The 27786-nt window shown below is 41.4% G+C and overlaps 2 protein-coding genes across 5 annotated transcripts; both read left to right on the plus strand.

Annotated features, from left to right (window-relative positions):
* Positions 1-6819: 6819 nt before the first annotated feature.
* Positions 6820-17019, plus strand: palm1b (paralemmin 1b). Its single transcript, XM_028975820.1, has 6 exons — positions 6820-7084; positions 10961-11006; positions 11385-11465; positions 14485-14612; positions 14701-14764; positions 15413-17019. The coding sequence occupies exons 2-6, from the start codon at positions 10962-10964 to the stop codon at positions 15806-15808; spliced, it is 714 nt and encodes a 237-aa protein (XP_028831653.1). The 5' UTR covers positions 6820-7084; position 10961; the 3' UTR covers positions 15809-17019.
* A 1448-nt stretch (positions 17020-18467) lies between these two features.
* On the plus strand, positions 18468-26939 carry ptbp1a (polypyrimidine tract binding protein 1a). 4 transcript variants are annotated; one of them, XM_028975818.1, is made up of 17 exons: positions 18492-18546; positions 19276-19329; positions 19829-19859; positions 20201-20303; positions 21487-21553; positions 21653-21825; positions 21927-22073; positions 22166-22321; positions 22418-22528; positions 22614-22788; positions 23264-23338; positions 23419-23579; positions 24528-24561; positions 25184-25276; positions 25366-25582; positions 25661-25738; positions 26670-26939. In XM_028975818.1, exons 5-17 carry the CDS (start codon positions 21517-21519, stop codon positions 26800-26802), a joined length of 1590 nt encoding a protein of 529 aa, XP_028831651.1. In that variant the 5' UTR covers positions 18492-18546; positions 19276-19329; positions 19829-19859; positions 20201-20303; positions 21487-21516; the 3' UTR covers positions 26803-26939. The 4 variants fall into 4 exon arrangements, with proteins under 4 accessions (XP_028831649.1, XP_028831650.1, XP_028831651.1 ...); XM_028975819.1 differs by having other exon boundaries at positions 18496-18546; positions 19832-19859; XM_028975816.1 differs by lacking the exon at positions 20201-20303 and having other exon boundaries at positions 18468-18546.
* The last annotated feature ends 847 nt before the right edge of the window (positions 26940-27786 follow it).

A 27786-nucleotide genomic window follows, 5' to 3' on the forward strand; every position in this document is an offset into this window, starting at 1 on the left:
CCAATACTTACACTGTGAACAGTGCCAGTCAGAATTAATGCTATGATTGTTATGTATGATGACCAGATGGTTATGTTTGAATATTTGTTTTAATATAAACAGACCCATGTCCATAGTGCTATCACAAGCCATTTTATAATCAACCCAGGAAATCTGGGTTCCCAAGGCAAACTTCCATTGTTATTAGTTTAAAAAAATAATAATTTGTCCACTGCTCTTGTGCTGCATGTCTGCAGTTGAATTGGCAGAGTATGTCTGCCCTCTACTGTCAAGAGAAGGGACTTCACATGACATGTGCTGTTGCAGTCCTTCCATACTGTGATTGGAACCTCCAGTGTGCACCACCAGTGTGTATTACAGTATTTCAAAATATTATATCACATCAGAGCATTCTTATGAGCATGAGTAATAAATATTTTGCTCCTGAGCATTTAATGAGCTGTTGGCAAAGTGTGTAAGGAAACGGACCCGAAATCAGAAGGTTTCCAGTTCCTTCCCCACACACTGCTCCCCGGGCAGCTTTCATGGCTGCCCGCTGCTCACCAAGGTTATTGGTTTAAATGCAGAGGACACATTTCCTTGTGTGCACCGAGTGCTGTGCTGTGAATCACAATGACAATCACTTAACTTTCAGTTCATAGGTGTCCATTCATCGTGCCTCTTTGCATATTTGTGTATATGTTTAATATAAATAAAGATTGCAAACCTGAAGCTTTATGTAAATCAATTTTTTCATGTGTTTGGATATGCAAATGAAGGAGCCACTCCACAATAACATTACATAATGTAAAGTTATGCAGCATGCAGAAAAGTGTAGCATTCTGTTATCCAGGACAAGGCCACACGGAGGCTAACATGGTAAACATGGCATCATTCTTGCCATAACAAATTATTTTAAAGTAAGTCAAGATGTGGGATCAGAGTCAATATCAATAATGACTATTCTGGGTACATACACTGCATACATTGGATGCATTCAAAAGAAAATTTAGTTTCTAATGCTTCAAGGGGGGTGTTAGTAGCCTAGTGGGAAACACACTCATCTGTAACTGTTCCTGTAACTACTGATTGTAAGTCCCTCCGGATAAGGGTGTCTGCAAAATACCTTAAAATTCAAATAAATTTAAAATGTGAAAATGTCATGCTTCAAGTTCTTGTGGAGTACTGCACGAGTCATGGGTTCTTCCACCTAAATGCCTGATCATATTTTGGGCTAATTTTGCATACATTGTGTTATTTATCTCTTTGATCATAAATTAAATCAACCAAAACAAATGGACCAAGGCACAGGCATCACAGAACAAAACTTCTGAACAAATATTCAAACTATCACGCCAAACAGTTCTGTTGAAGGCCCAAAAATGCGTTAGTCCAGACCAAAGCATCTTTGTGGATAATTTATTGAGTGTACAAAATTTATCAAGGATAAAACCTATTAGCAAAAAAGCCTGTCCTCCCACTCCCACAGCACAAATATCCCTTCTGCCTTCTGATCATAGAAAATAACAAATGCGATCCAATAAGGACAATTAGCACAGAAGACATCATAACAGTAATGAACGCGCTCATCAAAAGTTGTGGAAGGGAACATCAGCGGAGACCTGGAGTAAATATTAAACATTTTTTAAATGTTAAATGTTATAATGTTATGATCACATATCTGCACATCGAAATGTGTCCTCTGCTTTTAACCATCACCCTTGGTGAGCAGTGGGCAGCCATGAAAGGCGCCCAGGGAGCAGTGTGTGGGGACAGTGCTGTGCTCAGTGGCACCTCAGTGGCACCTTGCAGATCACTGGTGATTACGGCTCTGTTTCCTTACCCGCTAGGCCACCGCTCCCCCAACTTTGAGCAAGTTTTAACAATTTAACATATAATTAACTTCTAAATAAACAGTTTGAAAACAAGTGTGAAAAAATGTGTGTAGGGATGGGAGTGTGTGCAAATGTAAAGAGTGGCTGGATTGAGTGTGCAGGGTTGGGGTTTGGGTTGACTATGTGGTGCATGGTTTTCGGCTGATTATGTCACATGTATTTCTGACATCCTGAAAGAACTCATGTTAAAGCCCACCAGATCTGATGTCTGCAGGGCGTGGAGTAAGATTTAGATTAAGAAATGCAGAGGAAAAATGAATTTTCCATGTATATGCCCAGTGCAACAAAGACAGAGCAGAAGCAAAAATTACAAGAATAGAGCAACCAATATAAAGTGCAGATAAAGTACAGTTTAACTTATAAAAAGATTTATTAAAAATGTTCAAAAGATGTGCAAACAGTGATTACTGGTAATAAAAATTATTTTAATAACTGTAATAAGAGGATAAGGTGAAATAAGAAAAATCAAGAGAAATAAATAAAGTGGAGTAGTGTTGTACTCAATTGTTGTAGTATATTTTTATTTATTTTTAGTGCTTTTCCTATTTGCTCTGAATTTTAATTGTGTTTTCACCATTTGCTGCAATGACAGCTTGACAGCGAAGTCTCATGCTCCTCACTAGCCTCATGATGTTGTTCTGAGGCAATGCGTTCCACTCTTCCACAAGTGCTACACACAGATCTGCCAGGTCACGCTGGGGTGGGGTACGATCATTCAGTCTCTGCTTCAACTGGTCCCAAACGTGCTCTATGGGGTTCAGGTCAGGGAAGTCGATCTGTGACAATTCAGCCATGATGTGGCATTATCATCCATTAACAGAAAGTTTGGGGTGTGCTGGTGGAATTGGGGGATGATGAGGTAAGAACGTGCTGAGGCATCTGAGGTAAGAATGTGCAGTGACTGAGCCATGTACAATAACAAAATCTGTTTTGCACTGACTGGTGATGCCCAGACTGTTGCACCTCCTCCACCAAAGCAAACCCTGGGGACCAGTGTATTGTTCACCTTGCCTTCTCCAGCAACGCTTACGTGATACTCATCAGTGAACAGGACAGTAGACCGCTGCTGCATTGTCCAGGTCACATGGTCTTGCAACTGCAAACGTTCAGGGTGGTGGTCCTTGTGTCAGTGGAGTCATCTGCAATGCTTGTCCAAAGTGGTGGAGTCAGTTGCGAATGGTGTGTCTGGAAACCCTCGCATCTCGTAAATGGGCCTTCAGCTGTGTGGCAGTTCCATAATGATGTCTGAGTAGATAGGTCCTTAGGTACTGGTCGTCATTGCAGTCTGTCACTCGTGTGATTCCACTCCTGGATCTGTCGTGAACTCTGCCAGTAGTTCTGTGTCTTGATGCAAGTCTGCTGATGACACTTTGAGACACACCAAGTTCACGAGCAACATCTGACTGCCTGCCACCGACCCGAAGGCGCCATGGCCAGGTGATGCTGCTCATCCATTAAGTGATGTCTTATGTTCATGGCTGTTTGAATGAACTTGGAATGCCTTACTGACAAAACCAGCTTTTTATACCCACAGAATGTTGAAATCGATGCCACATTGAGAAAGGTTGTCTCTTGGTATTGGCCCCAATATAAGTCCCATCTGAACACAATGAGACCATTACATGGAAAACACAAAATGAGGGGTTTCTATTACCCCAATACAATTGCCTCCCTATCCCAAAAATGTCTGAAGTGAAACAAACACCGTATGTATGACTTCCACCAAGTCTCTCACAATTCCCCTAATTTATTGTGAGTAGTGTGTATTGTAGTATTGCCTTTACTGATACCGCAGTTGTAACTAAGTGCACCTCAGACAGCGTAGAGTTCAACAGTGGCAGTGAAAGCCAAGCCGGTAAGGAAGCAGACGGCCCCAAACCGTCAAGGTACCCTGTGCTCACAATGACAATCATTTCACTTTCATTCAGTCTGATGGCCACAGGTAAGAAAGGTTTTGTGCAGAAAAACAAAGAGTCTTTTACTGTGTTCATGGACCAGTCCAGTTTGCTGTCTACTTGTACTCCTATGTACCTGTAGTCCTCCACTACCTCAACATCTAACCCCCTAATGGTGACTGTGGAGTGAGGAGTGACCTGCTTCCCGAGGTCCACAATCAGTTCTTTTGTCTCTGTGATGTTCAGCTGTAGAGAGTTTGACTTATATCACTCCAAGAAACTGTCCACCACCCCCTTTATACTCCTCCTCCTGGCCATCAGTGTAACATTGCACAATTTCTGAAGATGACATGACTTGTTGAAACCAAACGTTTACATACACTGTATAAAAAGACATTTAACTTTTCTTACTGTTTGATATTAAATCATGCAAAACCCTTTTAGGCCAAATGTTTACATACATTTGCTTAGAATTTGGTAGAATTGCCTTTAAACTGAATGACTTGATGCAAACGCTTTGGCCCATTCCCCCTGACAGAACTGGTGTAATTGAGTCAGGTTTGTAGGCTGCCTTGCTCTCACACATCTTTTCAGCTCTGACCACAATTTTTTTATGGGATTGAGATCAGGGCTTTGTGATAGCCACTCCAAAACGTTGACTTTGTTGTCCCTAAGCCACTTTGTAACCAATTTTCCAGCATGCTTGGGGTCATTTTCCATTTGGAAGACCCATTTACACCAAAGCTTTAACTTCCTGGCTGCTGTCTTGAGATGCTGCATCAATATTTCAACATATTGCTCTTTCTTCATGATGCCATCTATTTTGTTAAGTGCACCAGTCCCTCCTGCAACAAAACACCACCAAAACATTGTGCAGCCATCTCCATACTTCACAGTTGGGATGGTGTTCTCAGACTTTTTCCTCCAAGTAGGACGCTGGTCATAATGACCAAACAGTTCATTTTTTGTTTCGTCAGACAACAGGACATGACATGTGTCCACAATTCTCTTCCTGATGTCTTGGCTGATTTCTTTAGACTTTCCCATGGTGTCACAAAAGGAAGCAGTGTGTTGAGGCGTGCCTTTAAATGCATCATCAGGTGTGCCTCCAATCAACTCAAGTAGTCAGTTAACCTATCAGACACTTCCAAAGCCATGACATCATCATCTGGGCTTTCCCAAAAAGTTTAAAGACATAGTAACCTTAGTGTATGTAAACTTTTGACTTTGAAGAAAGTAATAAAAAATTCTCTCACACATTATTTTGACGTTTAGCAAATAGAAATTATTTTGGGGGTCCGAATGGGCGTAAAACTGAAAGGGTTTTGTATGATTTAATATCAGACAGTCAGAAAAAAAAGTTATATGTCTTTTTATACAGTGTATGTAAACTTTTGGTTTCAAATGTAATCTGATGTTGAGCGAGTGAAGAGGAAGGGAGCTAGGACCATCCCCTGTGGTGCTGCTGAGTATGATGTGTGAGCAGCAGCTCTTCAGCCAAACAATCTGCGGTCTGGAAGCCAAGGCAGCCCTGGGCTGGCCAGGTGCTGCCAGTCACATACACACAAAGGGTTCTAATCACCCCCAGCTTATCCTCGCATGGCATGGGTGAATCGAACCCTTTATATATTGGTTTTCTCCCTCACTCTCTTGTCCTGCATTGTTGAAGTTGTGCTGTTTTGAGTTTACTATTTGTTTGTTTCAGGCCATCGTGCCATGTTTTCTTTTCATTTATTAAAAGTCACTGTTCATTACATGTTGAGCATTTGCGCCTCCTTCACATCCCGTGGCATGACACGGTCATCCTAACAGGTAATCCGTAATCCAATGGCATTGGAGACGTCCAAAGACAGGACGCTCCCCGTCTCCTTCACACCTATACGAGGCTGGTAGGCAAATTGTGTAAGATCCAGGCAAGGCTCTATCAGCTGGTGCAGGTGACTGAGGACAATTCACTCTAGTGTCTTCATGACATAAGAGGTGAGGGCCTCTAGTTCTAGCATGTAGTTTGGACAGCCTGAGGTTTTTTTCCGTGGGAACAGGACAATGGAGGATGTCTCTTTCAAAGTGTTGGGACCCTCTTCATCATCTCTATGGACTCTATGGCAACCTGGTATTATAAACAAGAGGTCCAATCCTTGATAACTTTGCAAAGTATCAACAGAATTGTAATGGATTTGAGTTTGCTGGTAGATACAGTGTGCTACCAGTGTATAACAAATATTGTGAAGAACTTAATGAATGTGGTATAAATGACTGCTTTGATAAACCAATATTTTTAAATGCATTCTGACAGACTAGTGCAGACGTGATTTAGTCAGATTTATTTGATTTTTTTATAATAACTTAGCAGAGAAGTAAGTTGAAGGCAAAATAGAAAGTTCCATCCATATGGCAAAAATTGTATTCTGTCATGACAAGCTCACATGTAATCCTACATTGTGCCTAAGTGCACAGCATCTTTTATTACAGTCACCTTCACTTTTTCTGTCCCCCTCTCGATTCTACATCTGAAGACATCTGGACAATTGTATTGGCCATATGAAGGGGACCTAGTGGTAAAGGAAGTGGCCCCGTAATCAGAAGGTTGCCGGTTCGAATCTTGATCCGCCAAGGTGCCACTGAGTAAAGCACCGTCCCCACACAGTTCTCCCCGGGCGCCTTTCATGGCTGCCCACTGCTCACCAAGGGTGATGGTTAAAAGCAGAGGACACATTTCATTGAGTCACCGTGTGCTATGCTGCGTATCGCAATGACAATCACTTCACTTATTCAGGCTAATGACAAGATATATTACATGCTATGGCATCGGAAGTCTATACATATTGTTCCATGATGAACGATGTCTGCTTTAATGGGAATGATGGTATCTTATGGCAGACAGAAACTTTGATTATCTGCATTAAGACATGTGACAAAATTGACAATAATCATATGAAAATGATCTCAGACGTTAATCTATTACGTACAATGAAAAATGTCCTCAGCGTGTGCCCCAACAAAGCCACAGGGCGACAGAGCCGCATCGACCGCGTCCGCCCGGTCTCCTCCACCCTTCCCCGGTGGGTGGAGTATCCCGCCACGCTGACGCGCTGATGCCTGGCATAGCGCTGCCGGCCATCGCGGAGCGGAACAAAGGCCACTGCGGAGCCGTCATCGCCGGGCACCGCGTCCGCGCCATGTGAGGACGCCGCCTGGCCACGGGAGGGGCAGCCGTAGCGCCAGATGGGAGCGGACGGACCGGGCGGTGAAAACCGGGGACGATCGTTCAATACGCCGCGGCTCGCAGTCGGGCTGCACGACACCGAGTACTGAGTGAGTAGCGAACCTGCGTTATAACAGCATTATAACACTCGCCGAATTCCGGAGGACGCTCGCCCGAGTATCGATCTCGATGCAATATTTATGCAAATCAGATGTATTATTATTTTTTTTTTTTTTTTTTTTTTTGAACGGAGGCCCTCAAAATAACAACATCGCCGACTGGGTTCCGCATGTGCAACATGGAGGAAGACGTCTTTTTTCACCCTTTATTAATAACACGCGCTTCTTCACACAAACACACACACCCAGGGGTGTTGCGCAGCAGCCCGCCAGCTCCGTGGGTGTGTGCGCGATGCGAGGACCAGATTCGAAGCCGCGATGCTCAAACATGGCCGAACGGATGCGACGCACAGGGCTCCTGATCGCCGTGGCTGGAGGAGACCCGCTCCTGCACGCGTGGGGCCGTGACAGCGCCTTCGCTGCGGGGCATGGCGTCGTGCTGCTGGTGTCGGGGTCACCGGGTCTCTCCAAATCAGGCCACAGCCGTGCACATCACGTCCTTTTTACCAGCAAGAGGTGCAGGCACATTGGGGTTCTTCCTGTTTTCGTAGCAGCATAAATCATCCATATGCAGATGAAGTGATTTCCAAGATTATGGGGTCAGAAGAACAAGTGACAGCTGTTGGCGAGTTGTTCAGTCGGCGAGCACTGGGGAAAGCGATTATTTACCCGTGAATTAACCAGTTTTCCGGTTTTTTCACCGTTGAGGTTGTGTCTCAACTGTCCCCAACCCCTCCAAACACACTGCAGATTTTTTTTTTTTTTTGCGTGTCATATGACACCATCCACCCAAGAACCATGAACGCATCCATCATGTATCTCCTAATGCATTTTCCTGTGTTTTTTTTTCTCCGTATGATTTCCCAGGAGTGCCTCTTAGAGTTATGGCATGATATAGTATCCATTGTTTCCATCTTACTGTAGTTCCCTTTGGCTCCTCATGTAAGAAATACATTAAAGGGCGTGTTCAGATTAGGCTTCAGAGAGGGACCTTTTAAATTATTCGTAATGTGATGCATGTAATGTGAGTTTGTCATGTGATTGTTTTGCTTTTTTGTTAAATTGCAAACATTTTAGGCCTGTTAATATAATCTGCCACCTAATAGGCAGTGACACATTTTAATGGAAATTAAATTCTCAGACTAATTCACTACTGTTAGCAAAAAGTTACAGTTGTTCGTTTTTTCACCATACCCCAGTTTAAGAACGTCAGAGAGTTTAAACAGTGATCTATTCAATATTTATGAAGCTCTCATGACGTTTTCCAAAAATTTATTGGCTAGTAAATTTGGGTTGGGCTGCAGCCTGCACACACGCTTTAAAAGTGCAAATACCCAGAATAATGTTTTGCGTTGCTGGTTTGTTGTTAATATGTACGGTTTATATTGCAGCAGAGGGCTTTTGCTTTTAGAATTTCTCTTGAATGGAACAGCGATGTGCCTCTTTTAATCCAGTATTTTCTTATGTTTGTTAAGGATAATCCCAGATTATTGCTGATTAGCACTTCTTTAATCAGGGGAGTATCTGAACAGAACGGCAATAATTTGGATCAGAGCCTATTCCATCTCAAGATGGGCACTTAATGTCTGTCACATTGGCTCTGATTGGCCTTTACTGAAATGTGTCAGTATTTGATTAGATTAAATGACCATACTTTCCTGTTTTGGTTGATAGACACTTTTCAAAAACTGAAGAAGAAGGTTGTCTCACTTGCTGAATCCTGGCTGCTAATCCTGATTGACTTTCGGGAAAGTGGGCTCTTGGTTCTTGAGTGAAAAAAAAACGAGGAAATAAAAGCTCCCTGAATGTATGGCACCTTTGTGAGTACAATTGTCGATGAACTTGTGACTGTCTCTGCTGTAGTGGGCCATTGAATTCTCCCATCAGCTGGGCAGCTTTCGCTTGCAGCTATTTAACAAGGAAGAATCTTTTTTTTTTTTTTTTTGTGCTGCAAGGCCAATCCCACAGCAACGAAACCAATTGTGACAAAGGACATCATTGTGCCATCATTAACTTGGCTTGTGCGTGACCTTATGTTCATGTACCCATTTCATTCTGCCATTAAACATTTTCCAGCCTGTGCTTTTTTATGTAGTTATTTTGCCTTAATGCAATATGATCCAATGATAATGATGATGCACTATAACTAAATCACAGAAGGGAAGTTTGTCGGTGGTCAGGGCAGCTGATGACCAGATGCTCAGGCATTCTCATGTGAATTGGTGGAAATAATCCATCCAGTGTTTTACTGGGTTTAACATGTAAAAAGGACTGCCAGGTATTATTGAAACACTCCTTTACTTTACTTTACTTTTCAGATGCTTTTATCCAAAGCGACTCACAAGAGGAAGACACCAGCAATTCTCCTTTGATTTCTATAGATTTTTCTATAGATTTTCTTAGATGGAGCACTAATAATGTTATTGAATTATAAGAGTTAACCTTTTAGTCAACCTATTACTTGTACTTTCACAGTTCTTATTACACTCACCCAGTTCTTTCAGTCACTAGTCAAAGGTTGTGACCTTATGGCTCAGAGGTCACCTCCTTATTCCACCATCCACTGCGCCCACCACTGACTTGTCTTGTTACCCTATTGGTTAAGGGGTAAGGGTGGTAGTAGCCTAGTGAGTACCACACTCGCCTATCCCGCTTACTACCATTGTGTCCCTGAGCAAGACACTTAACCCTAAGTTGCTCCAGGGGGGACTGTCCCTGTAACTACTGATAGTAAGTCGCTCTAGATAAAGGCGTCTGATAAATGCCACAAATGTAAATGTAAGGGCCACAGACCGTTTTTCTGGAGCAGTGGCTCTCGCCACACCTGGAACAGATATGACCTCTTTTTCAGATTTGGAAGTGCTGAGTCTCACCCCAGTTACTCACTTCTGGTGCATGCTGGGAAATAAAACAAAAAGGCCACTAGACTGTTTTAATGTTGGAATAAGAATTTTTTTCCAACATTTTTTCCCTTGTACATTTTACAGGATCTGCTTGTAATAATGGATTATGGAGAGAACAGTTATTATATAAGTATATAAGTATTCCTTCAACTATGAGTCTGAAATAAAAACACTCCCCAGAGAGTACAAGCAACCATAGCATATCAATTCCACAAATTCATGGAGATTTTAATCAGCAGGTTCCTTTCTCTTTGTAGGATTTTTTTTCCCGATCTGGGTTTGGTGTATTTTCCTATGATGCAGGCTTTGCCCATGGGTCAGCTCGCTCGGAACTGCTGGAAACAATTTAGGGAGGAATGCAAAAGACTGTTAACAGCCCCGAAATTTACGTGCCTTTCGTAACTTTTTTCTTGAAGGTTTATGCACTGGTGTTCTCTGCAACAGTTTGTGAAGAAGCAGGTATCTGGTGTATCTCCATACACAGTGGTGCACTCTCTTCAGTTGTAAAAGCTTCTCGGCACTTATTGGGTTTTATTGATCTGCTTTCCTTTAGAGAAATACTCAGCCAGCATCCTGTACTACGATCGTTCACATTTCGTTGTCAACAGATAATGTGTCAGCAATTTCTGAGAGCACTTTCAAAAGAGAATGGGCCATTGGTTTAGTTTCCTTATTTTTTAAGAAAATGCTTTTTTTTCTATCATCAGAAGAATGATTTGGTAGAACTGAGATGATGGTGTTATAACTTCGCAAATGAACAAAGCACTTTGTAAGGATAATCTCCAATGAAGCATGTGTTAAAGGATTATTAAACATCCTGTAACACAAACCTCAGGGTGGATTATCCTGCTTATACTGTGATCACCTTACAACAAAACAATATAACAGGCGTTCACTTTCGTACCGGCCATGATCTAAGCATTTCTATGGCAATACTCATATTTCCTTTTTTTCTCCCATGCAGGATGTCGGAGGCATTGTCACAGCAAGAGAGACTCCAGGCCATTGCTGTATGTTACAATCTGTTATAAATTGCAATGAAAGTGTTATAATGCCTGTGAATTTATACTGTATAACTGTTAACACTGAGAAAAGTTGGACCAGCTGTGAAAAGAAAATATGGCTATTTAAGTCTTATTTCTCATTAGCTAATAATTATCACTAGTGTTTGCCATGTGGCAAAAATCCTACTTTGTTCAAACAAAACTGTCCAGCATCCCTCCACAATGCATGGCGTCCATGAGCTCATAATGACTTCCTGCCATACTTGCAGTTTCCTTCCTCCTGTGTCACTACATGTCACCTTTATTACAAGCTTGCTGAAGTTCAAAGCTCAGTGAGCGAAAAGGAACTGCTCAAGTTCTCATCTTGTACGTTTTGTATCGCAGGAGAAGAGGAAGAGGCAGGCGGAGATAGAGAATAAGCGGAGGCAGCTGGAGGATGACCGCAGACAGCTCCAGCACCTCAAGGTAAAGTCATCCCAAAGTGTCTTAGCGTCTCCGTCAGGCCCGTGCTGCGGAACACGCCGCCTGCGGAGTCAGCAGCTACTCCTTTCCATTGTAGAGCAAGAGCACCTTCTCCATTGCTGGCCTGTCTCCTCACCCATCTACCTACAGATCTTTACTATGGTATTTGTAGCAGGCTTTTAAAGTTGCCGGTTTATTTTCATGGCTGCATGGCACTGACATTGAAGAAGGTATCATTATCTTTATTAAAATGGAAAACTCATCACTCTATTTGTTAAAGGTCCGTAAAATTAATCAATAAGGATGAAATAAATTGATATACAGTCATTTCCTATGTCAAATATAAATTCAGCATAAAGTTCCCCAAATCCCCACCCCAGCGTTTGGAGCCTCAGGAAACGGTGAGGAAAGCAGATACCCACCCCAACCCACGCCATAGCTCAGGCTACAGGAGAGCCCCTCCCATGCAAAAGAGACGAACGACCATGGAGCGAGGGAGGAACTAGGCGCAGAGTTCCTTTTCATGCTACTGAGTGCTATGAGGCAGACATTAAACAAAAAATAATAATTTTCTCCATGCATGCAAATTTATGAACTGGAAATGGCATTTCATTTATAAGCTTGAATAAGTGTGCCACTTTATTAGCCATGACCAGCCCAAGACCTTGAAGCATGAGGAGGTTGAAAGTCAGGGGCAGAAGAAATAATCCACGTTTTGAACTGTGATCAGTCCTTCCGTGATTTCATTTACTACTGGTTCGAGTGTCCCTGTCAAATGTCCTACACCAAGAACAGTCTGTCTTCATTCACACTTCACAGCTCAAGAGTGAGAGCAGCCCTAACTAAAGGTCAGGCTCACCAACAGCATTCGTCCCGGTTGCCAGACGGAACAAGAAGGCTCTATATTTAGCTGTTCTGTTGAAGTTTACAGTGTGACAAAGATTTTGTTGTATCTGAGTTCAGCAGAATGGGGGTGGGACAGGGTTGTATCAGCAGTTTCCTGTGTTATGCGAGGGAGAAGTTCATGTCCTCTAAATATGCTGCGCGTTTGTGGGAGTTAAAATTTTAAACCAGCAAGTGTTTTTTGCAACTTTACCTAAAAGTCACCACAGAAGAATGTAATTACACAGTTGTTGTATAGAATTAGCAGCATTTTCTCAATAAACTGATGCAATAAACTCATTATTGCCGGAGCCAGTAGAACGCCTGTAATGCAAACTTAACTCCCTTCATTCAACAAATGCATGTTGGTTTTCTCCGTTTCGCGTTTTTAGCATCGATTGTGTCAGGTTGTTTTTTTGCAGTGGACAAGGGTGAGCATCGCTCACGCGAGGGCAGATGAAACGTTTAATCTTGGATACGCTGCATCTCCACCTAACCTATTCAGAGCCTCTGTGTTCTATGTGAATCGTCTACACGTAACCTGGTAACGTAGCAGAATAAAAACTGCAGAGCCCAAGAGAATTGCTGTGTGTGAGCAGCCCACGCAGACTCTGTGGAATTCCACGACGTTCCGACTTTCCCTGCACTCCCGTTCAGTACGTGTGGACTTATCTATTTGTGTTTTGTTTGTTTTACCTCCCATTGTCTTTTGGGAGACAAAATCTGCACGTTTTACGCCCTGAGAACAATCGCGCATACGTGGGCTGCCTGGCGAACGGAGCTCAGGCCCCTTTGTCTGCTATTTTCTGCTGCGATTGTGTTTGTGTGCGTGTGGATGGGTGTACGTGTGCGGTGATGTCAGCATGTCTGTCGCCATGCCAGCGTTGTCACACAGCCAGATCAGTTGGGGCGGACGGCCGAGGGGCCTTGGGTGGGAAAGAGGCAGGCAGCTCTCTGGCTCGTGTCACAGACGCCGCACCGCTGGTGATGTAAGACCGCGAGGCGGCTGCTGGGAAGTACGGGCCCTTCACTGACAGAGCCTAACATGGGGCCGGCACCATTAACATTGCATTAAGCAGATCAATATAAACATTACCAGAGATAGATGGAGAGCTACAGAATGAGACAGGAAGTGTGTGTGTTTGGTTCCTATATGGTGTCATATTAATTAAAGGGTTGACGGAGAAGGCTGAAAATATTTTATCTTCCATGAGTCGGAATAAGTCATAAAGCTATCAGTCACCTTTTATTCCCCGAGTGAATTTCATTATGCTGCCTCCGAATAAAACACATTGTCAAGTACCATATCCGACAGCTCCATCCCTGCCATCCTGTTGGTGAAAAGCCTTTTGTGATATTTGGGGTGCTTTCTTCTGATTCTGGAGTTTGTAATCTGAATTTTACTTTTCAAAAAGGGATTTCAGATCTCAATTATGGCGACAATGATAGCTAATCTGTATTTCTTTGTTATAAGATCAATAAAACCGTGTTGAAAATACAGAACATTATATCGATTGCACTTCACATATGTGCTGGTGCTGGAGCTCACTTGGCCCCCGTGCCACTGTTTTGGAAACACCTACTTTCACATGAAAGCCAGACTGTTGCGTTTGGCAGGAAGCAGAGATGCAGTGATGGAGACGGTGACGGAACATCCCTTGGCCCGGTTCTGCCCTGCGGAAGAGAAACTCTGGCGTGGTTCCCTGAGAAAGTTGGCGCCTGTCATTATGTCTTCCTCTATAGCACTGTGCTTGGCGTACATTAGCGCTTCGACTGGAAGGGCCTGGAGAGGAAAGCTAATAGACGGCTAATGTGCCATCAACAGGATACTTAGAGCTTAGCAAGTAGACGGTTTTGAGCAAATACATCAAATGGGATACAGCTCCTATGTCCAAAACCTCTTATAGGCGGTCTGAATTGGACACTTAGTGTCAGAGAGAAGATTTAAATATTCAAATATCTGGAAAGGTTTCAATTATTTGTTAGATGATCTACTTGATTAAATGGATCCAAGAAATAAAGTCCTAATGTGCTAATATGAGCATGGCTGCAGATGAGAAGCAAGGGGAATGTGGTCACACATTTCCTCCGATTTACAGATTAAAATGTCTTGTATTAACCTTCTACACCTTTCCACCAGTCCAAAGCACTAAGGGAGCGATGGCTGCTGGAAGGCGCGCCCTCTAGTGGCACCGAGTATGACGAGACACAGAGACACCTGAAAGAGGATGAGATCAAAACCAAACACCTGGAGGAGAACATCCTAAAGCAAGTAGACCGTTGACACTCCAGCTTGTCACCTTTAATACATATGTATTAAATTATTTCTCGTCTGTTTTAAAACGTCCTGCCTTAGACTGGAACAAGAACTGGAGGAACTGGAGACGGGCGTGTCCATGACCAACAAAACTGGAGAAAATGTGAGCAGTTTTATGCACAAAGTAAATATGGTGTCAGTTTATGAAGTAACAAGTGAAGGGCCACTGTGTCATTTTTGTGTGTGTTTTATCTATTTATATATTTTATTCCTTCTCTTCTCATGCACCGTTGGGATCCATAAAGGGTGAGAGATTTTTTTCTTTGCTGTTGTTGCTCTATGAATTTCCTTAGGCCTGTTATTTGTTTTAGGTCATAAACCCCCATGTACTGTTTAGCAATTATATGGGTATTTTTTTAATAAGTCATGCTCTTACAATGAAATATAGTGCATGTATTAGCAAAGAGGAAGCTTTTAATTGTGTTAATAGTAGAATTCATGTTAATGTCTTTGAAAGCATCCTTTGATATTTAAATAGACATGGAATTCATTTCACTACTTCAGAGAATCATATGACTAAAACAGACATGACTGAGGGTCTTGCACCGAAATGCCACTCATCTATTTTCAATCAAAAGTGCTGCAATATAAATCACGTGCCAGAGCTTCACTAATGTAATTATGGATAAACTTTTAATTCAAATCTTGAATTAAAATCACTATTCCTGACACATTTCTTGTTGCGGATCCGGAATGTTTTACAGTATTATGCTAATGAAGTCTTGTGTCCTCTGGCTTCTTTTTGCTCACAGTGGAAAATGGCGTTCAGTCACCCAGCCCCAATGCCACCATGGATCCTGGTATGAAGATCACAAACATTGAGGCCAAGCTGCAGTGCACCAACCCTGACGCTGCCATTGAGAATGCCTCAGCTGAGCACCCTGTCACCATGGTGTTCATGGGCTACAAAAATGTGGAGAACGAGGCCGAGACACAGAAAGTCCTGGGGCTAGAGGGTGGCACAGTAAAAGCTGAGTTTGTGGTTATTGAGGACGGTGACAACAAAGCAGATACAGATGGAGCCAAGGGACAGGCTCCACCCAACGGGAGCACATCCACCCCAGAGAAGGGCCAGGAGGAGCAGGGCGAATCCAAGGAGGCAAAAGAAAAGGAGAAGTCATCCTGCAAATGCTGTTCTGTCATGTGATCTGCAGCCATCGCTGTGAGGGTTAGACTCTTTTCAACATTACAAGTGAACATCGCCACAACAAGCATCTGAAGAATTCCTTGTATACTTGTTATTAACCTTTGATGTCAATATGTTTTTCTTTTTTATTTCTATTGATATTTTTCTATTTTTCTGTCTTGACATTTATATGCATATATTTTAATTATATAATCTAAAAAGTCAGTATTATTGTTTGTAAGGGATGGGCATAATGTAGAAAAGTAATTCTATCTAAAGTTGATCTGTCCAAAAAAAGACATCTGCCTTTTTTTTACTTGTGAATTCTCTTTACAATTTACTTTAGATAAATGGACAAAGCATCTCAATGACAATTCAACTCTATTTCAAATTTGCTGTTGTTTTATTACAATGCTGTGTAACTTACGCCTTCATTATTATTGTGCGTATAATGTATCATATTTGCATTTTAGAAATAAATCATCTTCAACCACTGTGAGCACTGGTACATAAAATTACATTTTGTCAGCAACTATATTTTAATTGTAGTCAAAGTAATGCATATTTATGTATATTTAATGAGTGACTATTAACACTGTCACATGTACTCAAACAACAGCTTCTACTACAGTCATTCTTTACTTAGAACATTGGCAAACAACCTTCCCAGCAATAATGTAAATATGTTCTCTTATTCGGTACTAGATCACCAATCACCCTTTTGCTATAAAGAAAAAATGCCTAATCAAATTGATGTCTAAAAAGTTAAACTGCCATTATTCTTCACATCTATTCCCTTCCTCGCATGTTTTATGTTTGGTGTACTGTTGTAGTTTGCCTTATTTTATATTGTACACTGTTCAAAGATCTATGCCAATATTTCTACTTTCAGTTAAATTGTCCTCTAAATGCTATGGCAAAAGACAAGGGGTGCATTTACTTTTCCAGTTAATTGTATAGTCCATTTGTCTGACACAAATCAAAATCAGGGCTAAAACTTTTTTTTTCACATTCCAGAACCCAAGCAGTCAGGACTTTTGATATGTGTTGTGCTGTCACAGTGATGTTAAAACTTACTTATTTGTTCCTTTGTAACTGTAAAACAGAACGTCTGTGAATTTTTAAAACATATGTCATAAGGTATATAGGTGCTTAATGGGTATGACCAATGCCTGTTTTGGTCCATGTGTAAATCAGGAATAGAAATAAAATGTTATTATCATGTTGTGAAATGTTTCTTTAAAAAGTCATTTTACTGATGTTATTGTAAATTAAACTGCACGCTCACAGCCCGTGGTTGACAAATACAGTTAAGCGCATACTGTTTTTCCGGTGCAGTTTCACAGTGTAGGATGCCCTCTACAGGATGGGGAATTGTGAGTCCCAAGAATCAGAAATCCATCCTAGGAAATTAAGTGAACTTGCATTAAATTTACATTTACAGCATTTATCCAGAGCGACTTACAATCAGTAGTAGTACAATCTGAAGTGTCTTGCTCAGGGACACAACGGTAGTAAGTGGGGTTTGAACCTGGGTCTTCTGGTTCATAGACGAGTGTGTTACCCACTAGGCTACTACCACCCTACACAGTGTGTTACAAACTATGCTACTACCACCAACACTATCACCACTACCACCACTGCATTAGTCCGGCAAGGAGTTCTAATGGATTTAATCAATCAGTTTAACAAAACACAATTTTACTTCATTAATGCATTTGCATGCATTAGTTGACCAACTAAACAACTTCATGGACAACTTCATCAGGTATTTGGCCTAAGTGATTTTTAAATATGTTTACACAAACATTAATTATTGTGTTGAATGGGATGCATTTATTTACTTCATCTCATTGTTCACATTTCAACTATCACAATAAGCAAATGTAGGTGTTACATTTACATTTACATTTACATTTACAGCATTTGGCAGACGCCCTTATCCAGAGCGACTTACAACGATATTTTGGGATGATCATAGTTTTCTTGTAGATACATGTTTTTGTCTTTTGTATGAGTTCAGGGTAGCCAATGTCACGTTGTGAATGCATTTCTAAACCAGAGAAGAGAATATTACAAATTATGAAAGGGGGTAAAATATATTAGAACGAGATCTGCAGATATTTTGGTACCTTTACAGAGAAGCTATGTTGTGAAGGAAGTCTCTTTTAGATCATGTTTGTGGAAATGTAACCGCTGGAGTGTGAGGATCCTGCACTTGTGTAACCTTGTTTTTTTAACCATTCTCTACCACAATGGCCTTTTGTTATTGTCCATGTTAATGTGTGAAACGATGTGTTGGTGGACTGAACTTTTAACTTGTTCAGTACGTGTACTGAAAATATGTGTGAGATACTTGGTGTATTTAGGCAGAGATGGTGTGGGGGACGGGAAGCCTGGGATTCTGGATACGTGAGTGTAAAATGACACGTCCACTGGAGACAGGCCACGACACGAGCACAGGGGCCCTTTAAACGAGGTCCCACACAAGGATCTACACTCCAGGCGCGCCCGACGTAACGCCCCAAACTTTTCGCCAACTTTTCCACCCGCCTTTTTATACCGACGCCCGGGCCACCCAATCACGTGGCGCCGGTCTATTTACGTTTCCGCCCATTTTCGCTTCTTTCAAGTCACCGGGCCAATCAGAGGACGTCTTTAGGTACGTTCTCCGCCATTTTGTACGGGGATAAGAAAATCTGCCCGAAGTCTACCGCCCTGCTGCTCGAACCTGTAGTTCAGCGTTGTGCCATGGACGGGTGAGTAGGAAAAACCTTCAATTGCGAACGCAGGAGCCGCCTCTCCTCTGCAAATGGCTCGGTGTTTTTTAATACAGCGCTCTTGACGCGAAACTCGAAAGCCCTTTGCCCGTGGAAGAGTTTTAAAATACTTTTTTTTAATATTGGTTAGCCGCCTGGCTAGCTCACCGTGCGGTGGGAAGCGCTGCTAGTCAAGTCTTGAGCAACACGTCCGGAAGTTCTAATGAGTTCTTAAAACGTGCCGCTCGTCAAAGGGACCTCCGAGCTGGCTGCTCTTAAACCGCACCGTGCGCCAGTTTTACTGACAGTCCAGCACGGTGCCGTTAGCAAGTGTGGAAGTTGGTAGACGCGGGTTCGAGGGTAACCAGCGTGCCTCAGTTTCCGCATTGTTGGTGGACAAGGCGATAAACGTTGACGACCAAAGTCGACGTTTTTTTTTTTTTTTACCCCCTTCATTTTATATGTTTTTTTTAACTACTACTTAATGTGTTATTCCTATTAAAACCAAAAATGCCCCCCCCCCCCCCAAAATGCACTATGTACATATTCGGAATTCCCTATAATGACACCAACCCGGACGTATATTTCTTTTTTGTTGTTTTTTTTTTTTTTTTTTTTTTGGAGAAGGTTCCTAATATAGGAGCGCCGATTCTGTTTCGTGCGAACTTTCATTTCGGTGCTCGTTGCGCGTACTTGGCGATGTTTTTAATGTTATTTCCTCTTTCACAGCCGTTTAGAGACTGATCTGTATCCTCTTGGATCCAGTTACGTCACTGACTTGGAGTAAGTCATTTATTTTCCTTTCTGTCAACCTTTACAACTCCCTGTCATACAGGTTCGCAGGTATGATTGAACTGGCCGTATTGCATAGACCTTTTTTCTTAAAGGCATATTGACTACTGAAATGTGCTAGTAATACAGGAAGCTGGTTATCAAGTTCATATGCAGACGAGTTGGCCGAATTCTACCACCATCCTGAACATTTGCCGTTGGTTACTATTGATATTGCACATTAATATAGGGTTATAAGGCCATTGATTGAAGCAGAAACTGAGGTATGTTTACTGCAGTCAGCTCTTCTTGAAGTGATCACGTTTGATCACGGTTCAGATCAGCCTTTTCAAAAGGGGTTTGTCCTTAATCTCAAGTTATGTTATGTTGCACTGATTGCTTGATTGGCTTTTGAAAATGTTCTTTATTTCTGGATGTTCATATGAATGTGGATATTATTCACCTGTTGCTCAGTTCACTCACTCCACCCCCCCCCCCATCCTTTTCCCAGCAGTGTCCACGATATTGCGGTTGGCACAAAGGTAGGTGTTGCCCTTTTGGACATGATCACATTTCACTCTTTATTCAAGCTGTCAGACTTCACCTACAGTACAGTGTGTCTTCTCATTGCTCTACTGATTAAATTACCAGGAACAGGAAAGGCTTTTGTATTCTGTGTTTAAATGAGGAACTGTAGTCTCTACAGGAAGTATGTTTTACATAGCATTAGGTTGACAAAGCGCGCACGCACCCCTCCCCAATACATAGACATTTATCGTGTTTTGAAATGTTAGCGATGTCAGAATGCATCCTGCTGACTAAGATCTTCTCTCTCCTCCCTCTTTGTGTCTTCCTCTCCTTTCCCCTCCCATTCTGGTCAAAGGACACCGGCTGTATAAACAGTGGCCTGATAATTTACACCAGCAAACAGCGCACAAACATCTTGGCTTTGTAACTGCTGTTGTAGTGACTAGCTGCAAGCCAATGTAAACATTTGGATGGAACAGGAAGGGTGCAGCCTCCTCTGCCTAGTTGCTTTTTCCACTTTAACATTTTGAAGTTGTACATGGGCCCTGCTTTGTGGGCTGCGATGTTTTATTTAACCACGCCTGCATGTCTTTGTTAATACCTTTGACGAGAGTAAAGAAGAGCGGGCCATGTCACACGAGACTTTAATTACTGGTGTTTGGAATGTTAAATTGCATTCCAGTGCTCCCCCTTTCAATCAGCACAAGGCAGCTCACTCCCCGGAAGTTTTTTGCTTTGACACAACCCGTGAGCAAGTTAGGACCTGCAAAGCTTCATCCCTGTGAAGGCATTACATTCTTTTTCTTCGCAGAGGTTTTTATAGATAGATTGTCTTTCTACAGTTGGGGCATCATAGTTTTGTAGCGTATTAAAGAGCTCATCATTGATCATTGCAATATGAATAAATACATATTCAAAAACTATAGCCTTGCTTCCTATTGCTCATCCCTACCATCTGCAGCGTTTCGGCTGGGTTCTTTACCACCCTGCCCCTGGGCTTTCAGACACTACTTGAGCAAGGAAGAGAAGTCCGGCATCTGTTGCAGCCAGTGCAACAATGGCAGGCTTTGGGCTGGAACAGTAAATACATTGTAAGAAGGAAAAGGGGCTTTAGTTGATCCAGTGCGTGTGACTTATTCCAGCAGCCCCTTATCATCTGAAAGGGACTTATTAAGTGTGCTCCACTCTAATTTTCTCTTGTGTGGCTGATGACCACACAGTATGACTAAATAGTGGTGCTTTGGCCCCAAGTGTGAGACTTTTGGGTGGAAATGTTACAGCTAAATACTGTAGCCACTGTTTGCATTCCATGCTTTTCTAATGAGGGAATGAACAAGTTTTCTGTCTGGTCAGCTCAGCGTTTGAAGAGAATTTCTTGCTGTTGCTTTTGAGTCTTGAAGGTTTTGCAGTGTTGTGTGGACAAAGACTAACTCCTTCCTCTTCAAAACTGCTTAGAAGTACATGGTCCTAAACTTTGTAATGTAAGGCGTGGATTTGTGATATGAATGCAGAAGTTTTGCTGACTGTTGCTTGTCGCGAGGAATGCATTTTTCTATTAGCTTTAGAAACACTGTGCTATGTGCTTGATGCTTGTACTTTGTCTCAAAATACTTCCATTTTGTTTTGGTATTCTCCTTCCAGAGGGGATCAGACGAACTCTTTTCCTCCTGCATGTCAAACGGACCATATATCATGAGCTCAGGAGCAGGTTGGTCTTCAGAGTTGGTAGCGGGTGCTTTGTCAGCACTCAGAGGTGTAAAGGGCAGGTGACAGTCAGAGTTTTGACACCAATTTTGTTACTTTTCAGCAAATGGAAATGACAGCAAGAAGTTCAAAGGCGACATCAGGAGCCCAGGCATCCCATCACGAGTCATTCACGTGCGCAAGCTGCCTAGTGACATTAATGAGGCTGAAGTGATTTCTTTGGGCCTGCCTTTTGGCAAAGTGACCAACCTACTCATGCTCAAGGGCAAGAACCAGGTGCTGATCTACAGAATGTTCTTTACCAGCTGTTAACTTTTCCCAATGCTTTCAGTTCTTTCATTTTAATGTCTATTTAATGTAATTTTTTATGTTTCTAGGCTTTCCTGGAGATGAACACTGAAGAATCTGCTCAGACTATGGTCAGCTATTATTCCTCAGTCACCCCTGTCATCCGCAATCACCCGGTCTTTATGCAGTACTCAAACCATAAGGAGCTGAAGACTGATAACTCGCCCAACCAAGTGGTGAGTGGGTCATTTCTGTGTCCGCTGCCTTTTTCTTTTTCTACTTTTATATGGCACGCATCTGTTGACTATCATGACGTGTGCTGTTCTAGAGGGCCCAGGCCGCACTCCAGGCAGTCAATGCAGTCCAGACGGGTAGCATGTCTTTGAGTTCTCTGGACAGCTCCGGTATGGGCAGCCAGAGCCCTGTTCTGAGGGTCATAGTTGAGAACCTGTTCTACCCAGTCACACTGGATGTTTTGCATCAGGTACTAATTACTGCCCAACTATAGAAGGCCTGAAACTCCGAACAACTGGGATTCCTGAGTTTCGGATATTGAATTTTTTTTTTTTTTTTTTTATAGATCTTCTCTAAATTTGGAACTGTGTTGAAGATAATCACTTTCACCAAAAACAACCAGTTTCAAGCTCTGGTTCAGTATGCTGATGGCATGACTGCACAGCATTCCAAACTGGTGAGTGGTTAGAAACCCTTTTTTTTTTTTTTGTGTGAAACGTTTTGAATATTTCTAATGAGAATTCCGATCTCCTTCTCCAAAGTCTCTTGATGGACAGAACATCTATAATGCTTGCTGCACCCTACGCATCAGCTTCTCAAAGCTCACCAGCCTTAATGTCAAGTACAACAATGACAAGAGCCGGGACTACACCCGTCCGGACCTGCCCACCGGCGACAGCCAGCCTACCCTCGAACCCCAGGCCATGGCAGCATTCGGTCAGGCCACCATTCTATTGTCAGCATCCATTTTAATGTCTGCTCTTACTAAATTGTATTTTCATTTGCATTTACTGTTGAACTATTTAAAAAAAAAAAAAAAAAAAAAAAAAAAATGTAGTTTTGGTTTTGAAATCATTTAGCACTCGTATGGATACTTATTCCAGTTTTAGCAAAGCATTTGAAAGACAATCACTTTATTAAGTGCCAAATATTATAATTTTTTTTTATTATTATTTAAATTTAATTTAGAATTTTTATTCATTCGTTTTGTGTGTGTGTGTTCAGACTTCATAAAAAATATCCTTTATATATTAAAAAGGTCCTGTGGTAGTATTAAAAATATTATCTAGTACCATCCTTAGTATCGGTATAAAGTTTGAAATTTCAGTGGCAAGCCTGTTAAACAATATATTATGTTCTCTGACGTTTTATTGTTTATTTGTTTGTTTATTAATGCATTTTATTAATACAGCCCCAGGTATAATATCATCCCCCTATGCTGGTGCCCATGCTTTCCCGCAAACGTTTGCCATTCAGCAGGCAGCAGGTCAGTAATTAGGCATAAAAAGGGGTCTTAATCACAGTCTTTGCATTTCCAATATTCCTTTTTTGCACCCTTTTTGTCAGGCTTGTCCATCCCAGGTGTACCTGGAGCCTTGGCTTCTCTGGGGGTTCCAGGCGCTGCTGCTGCGGCAGCGGCTGCTGCAGCGGCTGCAGGTCGCCTGGGTCTTGCCCAGATAGCTACTGGCGGTCACACTGTGCTGTTGGTGAGCAATCTGAACCCTGAGGTTAGTACTGCACAAATGTCCTGCACTAATTTTTAGAACAGTACCAGTGTGATTAAATCCAGAACTTTATTTTTGAACAGTGCAACCAAAACAATGTAATAAACCTGTTTTTGCATTTGCATCTTTAAGCCTTATGCTACTAGAAAGACAAACTCCTTGCATTTCTTAAGCATTCTTACTGCACCTTTTTATTGACTGCTAATTTGGTTTTATTGAAAACTAACTTCTATTTTATCTACCATTTCATGTCTTCATTTATTTGTCCATTTATTTTTTTTCCATTAGCTTATCATTCCTGATTATTTTTGGAGACAATATTACTTTTAAACTGTATGCAGCCTTAAATCAAGTTTTAAAGTTTACAAGTAATTAATTTTAATATATTAAGTAAATATTGTCTCTCTTTGCCTTTTCTGTATTTCATTGTTTAATCCTTTTTCTCCCCTCTTTTTCCCCCCTAGTGTTCCAATAGAAAATTGCATTTTAATTTAGCACATTTTGCTGACCGGAACACTACATTTCTTTGTGTATACTGATCTTGTTTTTTTTACTTCCCTTTTTTTTCTGTTTCTCTCCCTCCCCACCCCCACCCCCTTTCTCCCCCTTTTTTATTTTCATCACTCCATCTGGAATTTCTTTTGCAAACTGACTGCACGCCCTGTTTACACCGTGTTTCCTGCCCCATTCACATCAATTTGGTTCAATGTTCAAAAATATATGTGAAAATGGCATTCACATTGCCAAAACGAAACCCCTGTGGATTCTATGTTGCCCTGTACCTTCTACCCACCCTCAACACCCACCTTCATGATCCTACCACCGTTGTTTTTTGCCATTCCTGTGGGAAACGTGCCTCGCTGTGGACATGTTGAATCTCCACTCTCCTGTGCCTCCGATCTTTTCCCTGTCCCTTCCTCCCTCCGCTGCCTTCCTCTGCTGTCTTAAAAGAGCGTTACGCCCCAATGCCTCTTTATTCTTTTCGGTATGTTATCATTGGCATCTCCTTTTTTATTACCTCTTTGTGTTCTCATATTTGTACAGTCCATCTAAAATGTAATGATTAGTTGCTGTGGTGGTTTGTACTGTGGGTGGGTGGATGGGAGCGGGTATTTTATATTGTGTGTGGAGCAAAGGTGCAGTATTTCATCCTCCCAGTATAATGAATGTCACTATCCTTTCTGCTAGTTCCCATTTCTGGTGAGATTAATTAATAATGTGCTACTCTTCTTCAGCCAGTGATCAGTCTGTGTTATGCTGGTTTATTACTTTGGTTACTGTTACTGGCATGAAATGTTGCATCTTTGTTCTGTAAAATTGACATGCATTCCTAATGTTTAACATCATATCGCAGATTATAAAATGATCATGTTTCTCTGAGAGGGGGAAAAACCTTCTCACTGAATTACTTAATGTTTTTGTATTTAATTTAGCCTGGGGGAGATTAGCATGCAAACCACTGTTTTAATTTTTTTGCATGTGTACTTCTGTAGTTACTGTATGTAGTACCTTAACATTTACTGTAGACTAGTGTTTCTGTTTTAATGTCAAATATATACTTGCTCCATGTCCTGTCAACATGGACTCATGTCATCTCTGTTTTGAAGGAGTGTATGGTGATGTCATGAGAGTTAAGATTCTGTTCAACAAGAAGGAGAATGCCCTGGTCCAGATGGCTGATGGAACACAGGCTCAGTTAGGTGAGTGTGTCTCTTGTTATGGCCTGTCAGTCCAAGCTGTTCTTTCTGTTCATGTGTTCGTATTCCTTCTACTTCAATGTCTTTTTCAGCCATGAGCCACTTGAATGGTCAGAAACTGCATGGCAAGTCAATCCGAGTGACCCTGTCTAAACATACCACTGTTCAGCTGCCTCGGGAGGGTCATGAGGACCAGGGCCTCACCAAGGATTACAGCAACTCCCCTTTGCATCGTTTCAAGAAGCCTGGTTCCAAAAACTATTCTAACATCTTTCCACCCTCATCTACCCTACACCTGTCCAACATATCGTGAGTTAATATTTGCATATTGGTCTTCTGAATTTTTTTTTTTTTTTTTTTTTAACTGTTTACTTTCCTTCTTTTCAGACCTTCTGTGGTTGAGGACGATCTCAGAGGGCTGTTTGTAAATGCTGGTTACATGGTCAAAGCTTTCAAGTTCTTCCAGTAAGTTCAGTGTAATTTTAAACAAATTTGAGCTATTGCCACTGCCGCCCACTTGGGGTATTGCCTAATTTACCTAATGTCATTTGTCTAAAACACCAAATACAGACTAAATGTTCCCTTCTAGGCCTGGGCGATATGGGGGGGGTAGAGAATGTTCACAAAAATTTCCATACTTTCATATCAAACACACAATTATTTTATCACATTGCTCTAGATATACTTTTGCAAAGCTTGCTCTGGTGTGTCTTATGTAAAGTTGGGCACCAAATTTTCAACAGTATTGTATTTAACAATACAGTTTAGTTTTTTTTTTTTTTTAAGCCACTATGCATAATGGCAATATTGACTTGTAAATGGTTAAATAAAATTCTGGTTAACACGCAGCTCTTTATTTGAGGCACAATTCTAAAATTAAAACAAAATAAATGAATTAAAAGAATCTAAATTAAACATTTTAAGGGCTTGATTGATCTGTTTGCGGTTTGTTGCTGAAAGGCAGCTTGGAGTCAGTACATTTATCACTGCATGTAATTTGTTTTTTAGATACGCTGTGCTTTTTCAACATTTAATTTCTATTAGTTTGCTTGGGCTCATGCAGTAAATGCGCGGTCGGGAGATTCATTTCGATGAGATCAAACTGAATTTTATCCCAATCGATGATTGCAATCGTATTATTGCCCAGCCCTACTCCTTTCATATGTTTAATGTCAAAATTTAAATAAACATGGAAATGAGCTCAACATTGAATTGCCATATCTTTTACAGACCCATTCATAGTGGATTTTTATTTATTTATTTATTTTTAAATATTAGTTGAGTCACTACTCACAAAATCTGGTTTATAGTCTGCATCCATTTTTGTGGTGTTATAAAGGGTTCACCTATTCCCTCATCTGTTGTGCTTACTTCTTATTTTTAATTTTGATTTCAGGAAGGACCGCAAGATGGCCCTGATACAGATGGGGTCAGTGGAGGAAGCAATTGAGGCACTCATTGAATTTCACAATCACGACCTCGGCGAGAATCATCACCTAAGAGTCTCCTTTTCTAAGTCCACTATTTGATTGGATGTATGGGCAGGGGCTTTGGCGAATGAAAGGAGAGGACATGGACAGTCACTTTAGACCAAACTTAAAAAAAAAAAAAAAAAAAAACAGCCTTCCACGATTTATACTGCTGTGGAGTGATTTTTTTTTTTTTCCACAAGACACACTTAATCATTCCTTTTCATTATAAATATCTGATTTCTGCGCCAATTTATAAAGCCACTTTAAACCAGTTAACCAGAGGAAACCAGTAAGAGAAACCCAGTACATTTGGGTTTTAAGAGTGCTTTTGTCCCCTGGTGTGGTTGCTATTTTAGATCAGATATTCTTTCTTTCTTGTGCATATCCATTGTTTATTTAGATGCAGCATAGTTTACACTCTGTGCCTCTGGGGGAAACCCGACACACTCTTCAGGTTGCATGTTCTTTTTCTGTAATCTGTAATAGTTGATCATCTGTCCTCTGGGAAGCCGTGTGCACCACTAGGTTTCAGGTATCCATGCAGAGCTTTTTCTTGACTGCCTCTCTGACATCATGTGCCTTGCTCAGTATGGTTTATACAATACTCAAATTGGCACTTAAAACCCCATAAATTGGACTTGTAGGTTTTTTTTTTTTTTTCTAATATTTTGAAAAATATTAAACCATACGTTTGAGCTTCATAGAGGCAAGCTTATACATGGAAACTGAAACACTAGTGGCATTTACCAATTGGCAGGGCTTGTTGAATCCCAGCATGGTATCATTTAGTCTCTATAAATGTTAAGTTTGTATAAAGCATATTTACAGTATATTTCTGTAGACTTTCTATTCCCTTTTCCTTTGCCATTTACATGCGCATTTTTCTATACTGTATTGATTCCAGAGGATTGTCTTTCTTTTTCCCTGTCTGTTTCAAGGGGTTATCTTGTTTTTCCTGATTTTCATGTCATTTCCTGCAGTAGTGCAGCATTTGTAAGTACCTGTATCCGTTGATACTTAGCTTGGAACCAAATGAGACCT

This window comes from Denticeps clupeoides, chromosome 4, assembly GCF_900700375.1.
Source record: "Denticeps clupeoides chromosome 4, fDenClu1.1, whole genome shotgun sequence".
Taxonomy (NCBI): Eukaryota; Metazoa; Chordata; class Actinopteri; order Clupeiformes; family Denticipitidae; genus Denticeps; species Denticeps clupeoides.

Bases quoted from the DNA above. Each gene is read 5' to 3' on its own strand.
- ptbp1a (XM_028975816.1), top strand. The intron at 21,826-21,926 runs GTGCTGATCTAC...TTATGTTTCTAG, and splicing joins TGCTCAAGGGCAAGAACCAG to GCTTTCCTGGAGATGAACAC. The intron at 25,277-25,365 runs GTGAGTGTGTCT...TGTCTTTTTCAG, and splicing joins TGGAACACAGGCTCAGTTAG to CCATGAGCCACTTGAATGGT.
- palm1b (XM_028975820.1), top strand. From the start codon at position 10,962: ATGTCGGAGGCATTGTCACAGCAAGAGAGACTCCAGGCCATTGCT. The intron at 11,007-11,384 runs GTATGTTACAAT...TTTGTATCGCAG, and splicing joins AGAGACTCCAGGCCATTGCT to GAGAAGAGGAAGAGGCAGGC. The intron at 14,613-14,700 runs GCAAGTAGACCG...GTCCTGCCTTAG, and splicing joins CTGGAGGAGAACATCCTAAA to ACTGGAACAAGAACTGGAGG.